Source organism: Octodon degus, unplaced genomic scaffold, assembly GCF_000260255.1.
Source record: "Octodon degus isolate 3935 unplaced genomic scaffold, OctDeg1.0 scaffold00014, whole genome shotgun sequence".
Lineage (NCBI taxonomy): Eukaryota > Metazoa > Chordata > Mammalia > Rodentia > Octodontidae > Octodon > Octodon degus.
Window position 1 is genome coordinate 6,128,116 of NW_004524590.1, and position 9,638 is coordinate 6,137,753.

General features: G+C 43.0%; 1 protein-coding gene across 1 annotated transcript in view; it reads right to left on the reverse strand.

The window, feature by feature from the left end:
• Positions 1 to 9,552, reverse strand: part of Cntnap5 (contactin associated protein like 5) — a 930,940-nt gene extending 921,388 nt beyond the window's left edge. Inside the window, exon 1 of the mRNA XM_004626336.2 lies at positions 9,406 to 9,552. Within this exon, the coding sequence (XP_004626393.1) occupies positions 9,406 to 9,487 (82 nt within the window). The 5' untranslated portion in view covers positions 9,488 to 9,552. The remainder of the gene's footprint in view (positions 1 to 9,405) is intronic.
• Between the last annotated feature and the right edge of the window lie 86 nt (positions 9,553 to 9,638).

Here is a 9,638-nt window from a genome sequence, read left to right on the forward strand (position 1 = left end):
CACACACACACACACACACACACACACACACACAGAGCTTTCTTTCCCTGAATAAATAAACTCTGTTCTTAACTTCTGTTTTTCCTACAATTTGTTCTTTGATTTTAGAGAACGCGCGCTCATCCCAGATATCTTCCAGCTTGGGAGTTTCTTTCCTCTATATCAGAATAACTTGCTGAGATCCGTTCCATATTACAAGAAACACTGTATGGCCACACCATGTTCACTTTATAGGGTACCTCATCCTGCACTGGTGCAGACCCTCACAAAGTCCACGGCAGTTAGCATCCTCAGGAAGCATAACATGAGGGGAACTCAGCCGGTGCAGAAGTGGGGGACCTGAGTCTTCCCGCGAGCTGCATCACCTCACCTTGGCCGAGCCGCTGTGCTTCCAGCCTTAGAACACAGGCAAGGGGCGGGCCTCAGGTATAACAGGACAGGGGCAGCACTGGCTTTGGGACCATGAGGATTCCTCTTCTTTGCTTTTCCCCAACTCAGAGCCTTCTCTTCTTCCCCTTCTCCCAAACCCTATGTTGTCTTAGCAATAAATAAACTTTCCTGCTAGAAAGTCTGCTTCTCTTGGTAAATATCTCCTAGAGATGTGCCGTAGTTTCTTTCCTAGGTTAACTCTGCCACTTAAAGCCAGCTTCTGTGAACTGGAATGCCCCCCATAATTAGTAATTCCATGGATGAGTAGAGGTGCAAAACAGTAGATTGGGGACAGATGGTTGGGAGTACTGGGACCAGGTGGGTTTTCTCAAGCACCCTGTGGGTGGCAGCTCCCTGTCAGGCCTGCCCTGGTAGCAGGCCTTGTTGAGGAGTGTTCCATTTGGTAACTGCGCCCACGTACCTTAGCAAGGCAGGAGTACTCCCGCAGGCACTCTCCCTCCATCCTCCACCCTTAACACAGTGATAGGCATGGGGAAAGCCAGTGAGAAGACGCGCACATGCTACATGACCACATGAAAGAGAGTGGGTGGGAAATAGAGCAAGGGAAAGGTAGAAGAAAGGGGGATGGCAGAGAAGGAGGGGGAGGGGAGAAGCAGAGAAAGGGGGGAGGGGAGAGAGGGAGACAGAGAGAGACAGAGAGACAGAGAGACAGAGACACAGAGACACAGAGAGACAGAGACAGAGAGAGAGCTTTGCAGGGGCCTAGAATACACCTACAGAGCATCTGTCTGTTAGGCGAATTTCAATAGGTTGGTATTTGTCTCAGATTGTCTTCCTAGAGCTACATCTGCTTCTAAAGGTGGGTAGTTAAAAATAATGTGCCTCACAAGTAGTGTTTTGGCATTTGCCTTCACTGTCTTCCCATCTTCGACAGTACTATTGTCATCCTTTGAAACTCGATCAATTCAGCTGATCCAGGGAACAGATGGCATTAATCAACTCCCAAAAATACGCACAAAAGCAATTAGAAATGTAGAGACATGGGATTTATGCCCTCAAATCAATTACCAATGCTAGCATACCACCATGGCACACCCCACTTCCCCTTTCTTCTTTCTGCGGAGCAGCCGCTGATAGCAGTCATGAGGCCTGGCCTACCCGCTGTCAGATGGGGAATAAGAACCAGGATGCTGAGGTTTAATTACACAAGCCTTAATGACTAGTTCTCACTTTGCTGACAAAAACCAGCATAATTTACAGACTAGAAGGAACATCGGGATGATGGATACAGACAGCTTGTGCTATACAACGTCATGCAAATATGAAATACGCAGCGCAGAGAATATGGTCGTCTGGTATTCCCCGAGAAGAACTTCATTTCAGAGAACAGAGCACCTTTTCCAGCATCTAAAGTTCTCATTTGTCAAAAACAATGGGCACAGCTCTAGAATGCATTCTAGCCACACGTCTGCGCCTTCTGTGAGCTTACGAGCTCATATCTCCCAGGTCCCTAATTCACTCAGCTGTTATTTTCTTTCCAAATTTGTGAAAGGTGCTGAGTGAAGCATTCTTCTTTAGGCTCTCACTGATTGTCACCTGAGGTGCTGTAATCACCTCTTAACTGGTTTTCTTTCTTCTTGTCTGGGTCTTCTGTAGTCTCTTCCTACAAAGTGATTTATTGAAAACAAAACTTTGTTCTTTATTTTTTTTAAATGTATTTGGTTGTTACAGGGTCTCACTCTGCAGTTCAAACTAATAGTGATCCTCCTGTTTCCAGCCTCCCCAGTGCTGTGATTATAGGTGTGCACCACCATTGCCAGACTCTGGCCAGCTCAGCACACCTTGGGGACAGGGCTAATGTGGCATGTAGTGCTGGGGATCGAGCCGGGGTCCCTGCGCTTGCCTAAGCTTGCCTAAGCAAGTGCTTAGTCCACTGAGCTATCTTGCTGGCTCTAAAATGAAACTTTGATTTGGTAATGATATGACTACAAACTTTGAATGATTCACCACACCTTTATAAATGTGAATAAAAGATCCCTTCCTCCTTTACTTTCTCCTTCTACCCCAAACCAACTAATAATAGCCCTGTTCTGCCCAGTTAGCAGACTGAACATTAAAGTCTAAGCTTGTATTTCATCTTCAAAAAAGAATACACCTTGACATTAGCAGGCAGTGTAAGACACCCACTTTGTGTCTCCCGCTGCACTTTGTGTTTACCTCTGTTGAAGTATTTACCACTCTGACTTGGTTAAAAATTTATTTTTCTGGCTGCCCAGAGTTAAAAAATTTTAAGATTATGAATTATGGGGCCAGTAAGATAGCTCAGTAGTCTGAAGCAGACAGGCAAGCTTAGGCAAGCATGCAGCCACCACAGTTCAATCTCCAGCACCACAAGCTTTGCCAGGCCTGTCCCACGGTGGGCTGAGCCAGCCAGAAAAAAAAAAAAATTATGGATTATATCTGTGACTTTACATCTCCAGCTTCACTGAAAACTTCAATTCAGGAAAAGGAGCCACTAGTTAGGACTTACTTCTTTCATTATTTTTTTAAGGTGAGTAACACACCCAAGTTATTAGCGTTACAGTCTTTGCCAGCTAGCCATTGCTTACAGGCACAGAAGTCTCATTCTCCCTTTATCAGGGTAATGTAGGTTTGCAACTTGAAACTCTTCCCAGGAATTTAATACTAAAACTCCATTGAAGAGAATCCAACATTTTCCTTTTATATTGAACTCTGGGCTATAAAAAATAGTTTAACAGCAATGTGAAATGTATTTTCAGACTCTATAGGAAACACTTATTAAAATTGCATAAAGCAAGTTAATAAAATTAGCTCAACCTGGTACTGAGGTCAGAGGGACGGCGAAACTTTCTCTTAATGGAAAAATGACTATGTGACGCCTACATCAACTCATCTCCATGAAGCAGGCTTACAGGGGTCCCATTATAGGGTACTGTAGGTCAAGCACACAAGTTGAGCAAATAAATTTCAGATGTGAGCCAACCTGGCTCGTTTATGGAATGTGAAGGAATCTATAAAGGGGGGAGGGGTACAGATGAAGTTTAGAGTGGGAAAGAGACCAGGGCCAGACATTCCTAGGGACAAGCAAGCAGCTCAGTACTCCGGGCTCAAGTCCCATTCCACGGCCCTCAGAAGCAAAATGACCTGCACTTCATCTCTCTCACTTACCAGCAAACATCACGGAATTTCCAAAGCAGTAATAAAGAATATTTATTGGCTCAAAAAGGAAAGGTGAAATATATTTCTAAAGGAAGACTGTAGAAATAAGAACATAAATGAATTTCAGTTCAGGTTTGAAAGCATTTAGTAGAAAACATTAGTTTATTCTCTCATTCTTTTTTTCTGACTTTTTTGGCTACTGAATGCATACATCAAAGAAAATATGATTATCAGGCAACTTTGCATCATACTTAAAAGGCAAGGATTGAAAGAACTGCACCGGACATGTACTATGCAGGAGCAGCTTGGAATTTTTTCTATACCTCTCTCTGTGTGTGTGTGTGTGTGTGTGTGTGTGTGTGTGTGTGTGTTTGTCTATGCTGCTCAGTGAATATGAAAGCAGGTTACACATGAGAAAGAGTATTACATGCCAAGCAGGTAGCCTACGCAAATGAACGCAAGACTTAAGCCAGTCAGGCTTGCCTGCTGAATGTGAAGAAGGAACGTATAATCTGGGGATGAGGGTGGCAATTGTGTAGACAAGGTTTACAGTACTAGAGAGATCAGTGCCAGAGACACACAAGGACAAAGAGTCCATCACTGTCATACAATTAATAACTTCGGCTGGACATTCATTGAGTTGCACGAGCTGATGTCCACAGAAGTTCCTTTGCTGCTATTACTAGATGTATGAGTCTCCATCCAGGCTATGTCTTTCCTTTATCAACTTTTTAAAATTGAAACTTATGAAGGAAAAATAACACATGAAGCCTGCAGTCAGCTGTGGGGTCTTTCATCTCTGACCACTGTTTTGTTTCCCATTTTTATCAAGTCTACATACAATTTTCTTGTTATTTTAAGGCACAACTCAGGAGTTCACTCTGGTAAAAATTACTCATCTCTAACCTTTGCCATGAATCACATTAGGGACACTGATCTTAAGGAGCCCACGTCAAGTTTCCATAGATGATTATCCTCATTGCCTGAACAAATACACTAGAATGAATTTCACCATCTTGAAATGAATTCTGTGCTTAAAAGGTAGACAGAGTTCCACATCCTGTTCTTTTCATTGGTTAGCTTTGTAAACCTAGAGAAATTATTAAGTGCTATTCACCTAAAATTTACTCATTTATAAACTGGATCTACCTGGTTCTGCAAATAAATAAATAAATAAATAAATAAATAAATAAAATAAAAAAACAAAGAACTGGATCTATAAAAATCTACCTTCCAGATAAGCCTTACAAGGTTATGCATATGAAAAGATATGACATGCATAACTGTTGCTAAGAATTAAAATCCTATTACACTATTTGTTTATATGATAACTGCTTTGGACTGAATTCATCCAAGAAGTATACAGATAAAATAACTGATAGACAATGTCAGCATTTAAAAATAAGACAATATTAGAAGACGACAGTGCCCAATAATCATTTGATCCAATTCCTTTACCCAAATGGTACATCTGGTACATTAAGAGTAAATTCATACTCTAAGATCATCAGTGTAGGCAACCTTTTAGAAGGTCAAAATGTGACAAAGGCTGGGTGAATGAAGGTAAATTTCCTTAGAAATAAAAAATACAATGTACTTCAAATAAGTAGCTTACAAATTCTCTTTTCATTAACTTGATCCATTCCCTTCTTTCCTATCTGATGAGGATAATTAGCAGGGTAGGCCACCACATTTTGTCACAACTGTTTTTATATAAAGGCTGGACCACCAGTTAAGGAGTTCAAGAACCTTTCAAAAGATACCATAGTGTTTTACAAGAAAAGAACAATAAAAAGTAAAGAAGTCAGTCAAGAAAAACTGGGAAATAATAGATACAGCAGACATGCTAAGAAGACTAGAGAAAAAGTAAACTGCAACTTAGAAAATAGCCACTCATTAGAACAAAAGTGTGGGAGAGTAACAGTTTTATTTTATTCAAATAAAAACTAATTTCCTCACAAGTTTGGACTGTCCTTAGAAAACAAGTAGTCAAATGTTTCACTTACACTTTACAACCGTAAAAATATCAATCTAGCTTGAAGATGGGAAGCTATATGCAAAGTATGGTCAAGATAAGTGAATTCGACCATGGAGAAACTCTTAGAACTGTTCTAAATGAGAATTACGGCGCTTCCCTCACTTCCGCTGATGGCAAAGGCTACAAAGGTACATCACAAACCTTTTCCTGCTGAAAACGCCAGCATGACCCTTGTTTATTTATAAGATTATGTATTAGTTGGGCTTCTACAAAGGCTTCAGATAACTCTATTATATCCTTACGAAAATAATTAGCATCCTAAAAAATCTTAGATGAATTTCTTCACGTGATGAAATAGGTAGAATAAGGAATTTTTCATTCCCTTCTCGAGACTATATTCCTAGGAATATAACAGCAGCAATAAACTTAGGTGAGGGGCTCAGGAATCAGTTAAAATAGTCTCTGGTCGGGGCTGGAGAGATGGCTCAGTGGTCTAAGGCACCTACTTAGAACAAGCTTGGCAAAGCATCAGGGACCGCGGTTCAATCCCCCAGCACCACATGCCAGCCAGCCCCACCCCCTGGTGGGCTGAGCTGGCCACACACACACACCACACTCTCTCTCTCTCAAATAAATAAAAAATTAAAAAAAATTTAAAAAAAAAATAAATAAATAAAATAGTCTCTGGTCAAAATTAAGACTCTTCAGAATCGAGTAACTGCTGTTTCTTCTTACATATGAACTGAGTAATGATGCCGTGTTTCCACAGGGGTCTTTCTGTCTTCCGATAACAGATTCTCCCGTGGTTAAACAGCCTCTCAAGGTATCTAATATTTGAAGACCCTCCTCAGGAAGACATTTAGCTGTGGTTGCTTTAGAGGTGACGCTTCCCTCAACAGATTCCACTGGCCTGTGATCCTTGGAGACTGGATAACCCGAGGGCGTGGGTACTGCACCGCTCAGCCGGGGCTCTTAACTAGGACTGGACCTGTGCCACTCTTCTAGCTCTTCGTTTCACTGTCACCAACTGTCAAGACATACCAGCATTTCCCGTGTCCAAGGAGTTAATATGATATGGAAAGTGGTTTTTCATTTAACATTATACTGTTATATCTATATTTGAAATTAACTAATTCCCTTAGGGTCAGCCCAAAGGAAATGTAGCTAGTTAATATCCTGAAATCTGAAATGAGGGAATTATTAGATTTTTTATTACTGGTAGGTAATTATGTTCTCTGCACAGATTCATAGCACCTATACCATAAGTGGTCCTTCCAACCTGACTTTATTTTAATCTTGTTTAATTACAAACTTATAAAATGTATAATTGGATAAGCATTCAATTTTTTCTTGGAGCTAAAGTTTTGGTTAAATCATAAGAAAATTAAACACGCATGCACACACACACACACCATATAACAAAAATGTCAACAACAAATTATTGGAAAGGGAATGAAAACAAGTTATTTTCACTTGACCAAGGTCCACTGGAATACCACATGCCATGCAATGAGTTGAGTAAATAATCCAATCCAGGTCACATATTATTTCCAAGTATAGGAAGAACAGTCTTTAAAAATAATTTCTCTACATAAATTTAAACGTTCCTATCCAAAAAGAAATCGGTGTTTGTTTTCAAAACTACGTAAAGCAATGGTGGCAAACAGCAAATCGTAGGGCTCTATTTAGCGAAAAAGCGTGTGAACAATCGAAGTCAAAGAGAATTCTGAAATGTTAATGCATTCTGCTTAGAGGTTTTGCTTCACCGCTTCTGAAACCTCCAGTATGTTCGGAGTTCCCAAGTAATTTCCATTGTTCACTGAATTAATACATTTTGTACAGCATAATAAACATTTATCACTCTTTCTTAAGAGCATTGACCCCAAAATATTTAGCAAGAAGTGTGATTCAATTGAAATGTTGATTGGAAATGAGGGAATTAAACTGCCACTGATGAAATACTAAAGCTCATTATCAGGGAGTTTCATTTTAAGTGTTCAGAATTAGCTTTATAACTGCGTCAGCGACGATAAGCATGAATCCTAAATCCATGCCATTTAGCTTTTATGAGCATTATTAAAACATATTAACCATAATTCAATTAATTCACAGAAAATGCTATTCTATGAGGTCCCCCCCTTCGGCTCTCAAGAAGAGGTGCTACTTGAGGGAGTGCACACTGTCCTCCTGTGGCACATAGTCTATCAGATCATTTATCCTTATCCCTCCATCCACCTTTATGCACCTCCAAAGTGCTTGCTCTCTTCAGATAGATGCGCTAAGGACAGGACAGCTCGGCAGTGTGCGCCACCCCTTCGCATCCTCAGGACAATACTGACCTCTAGTGTTCTACAAGGTAGACAAGCTAGCTCAGCTAGATGCCTAACTTCTCTGGCAACCACTTAGCTACAGCTTTTTCTACAGGAACATGGGAATAATCCTACAGAAGAGAAAGAAGAAGAAAAGCAGGGTGGGAATGAGAAGGAGGCAGGAGGATGGGGATGAAAAAAAAATCAGACTCTAATTCGCTCCTATGAATATCCTGAATTCATTTCCAATTAAATTTCATCTGTTTCAGCCCTCTCCTAGAATACAAACTTTAATAAAATCTTTAAAAGGCATTACAAGTAATTAGACAGTGCAGCCCTTCAAAACTTCTAGTCACAGGAGAAGCTCTGTCCTGGAGCTTTTTCGGGGCACCTAATTGTCTTTCTTAGGGGTTCAGCTCTCCAAAGAGACACTCCAGGTTTCTGGGGACCACAGGAGCTGGGCGGTGAGTGAGAAGGAAGCCTAAGCAGTAAATGCTCTTTCTACCTTTCTCTGCAAGCAAAAGTGCATTTTACAAATAAGAGGCTACTGCTTCAATATGCCTAACATTTCCGAGGCTCATGGCAGGGATAGAGCATAGGGGAGCGAGCCCAGAAACTTGAGGGACCTGGATAACCCATCTTTGGAAATAACACAGATGGCTTAATTGCATTCTTCCTCATTTAGGAGTTCGCAGCGCTGGAGAGGGGGAAAAAAACCTTCCTCTGTCTAGAGAGGCAGCTGAGCAATTGAGCTTGAACCTCTGAGAGCTCTAGCGATTTATTCAAGTTTGACGAACTGGGTTCCTTAAATACACGATGCAGGTGGCAGATCCCCGGGTGTCCAGTCTGCCTGCCTACTAATGAGATGTCTGTCCCACACTTGCGGTGGGTAGAGCTGTGTGACAGAGTGTACACTTAGTGCATACTCAGTATGTGTTCTTTGGCACAGAAGATTTGGGGGTGGGGGTGTAAGTCAAAGCTCTTCCTCCTGGATCAGGGGCAGCCATTGATCTTGTGGTTGACTCCACTGGCCATAACTCTTAGGTCAAAAGTCCCAGTCCTATCAAATCGGTGCCTGCTGGCTGCAGGACACCCCAGTTGAAGCCCTTTGCTAAGGCAGTGCAGAAGGTGTGTGTGCGTGCGGGTGGGTGGGGGGCGTTCTGCACACCGAGGCAGCCGCATTCTAAGCGAGCCTCTGTCGCCAAGCTAGGTGGCTGGGAGCTCCTGGAAGCAGGTCCCAGAGCACAGGCTTAAACGGGGCCCCTCCCTGCCCTTCTCTGCAGAAGCCGGGCCCAGGCCAGGCAGCACAGCGCGGAGCGAAAACAGAAGGGAACTTTGAGATCTGGGAGAAGGACAGGAAATCCAGCAGGCCTGGCTCGGCGAGGTCTGTTAACTTTTGGGATGGACTGGCGAGGGGGCCGCGCCGATCTGCATCCCCCACAGCCCTCCCCTCGGCCCGGAGCAGACACGATTGCGTACACTTGGGTAGTTGACTGCCCTTCGGAACGCCGCGGCTTCCCACCTCCTCTCCCCGCTCCCGGTACTCACAATTCGTAGCTGTTAATCCTAAATGCCAGAAGCCGGAGAACAGCAAAGTCCAAACGCTGGGCAGCCCGGGCAGCGAAGCCATCTCCGCGAACGAGCGGTCCTTCCCTTCCCGGCGAATCCCAGCTGCGCAGTCGCTCGCCGGCTCCCCAGTCCGTCCGCGCGTCCCTCCGTCCGTCCGTCCGTCCGTCTCCGCGGGCCCCTCCCGCCCCGCCGAGCGGCGCTCGCCTCACTCC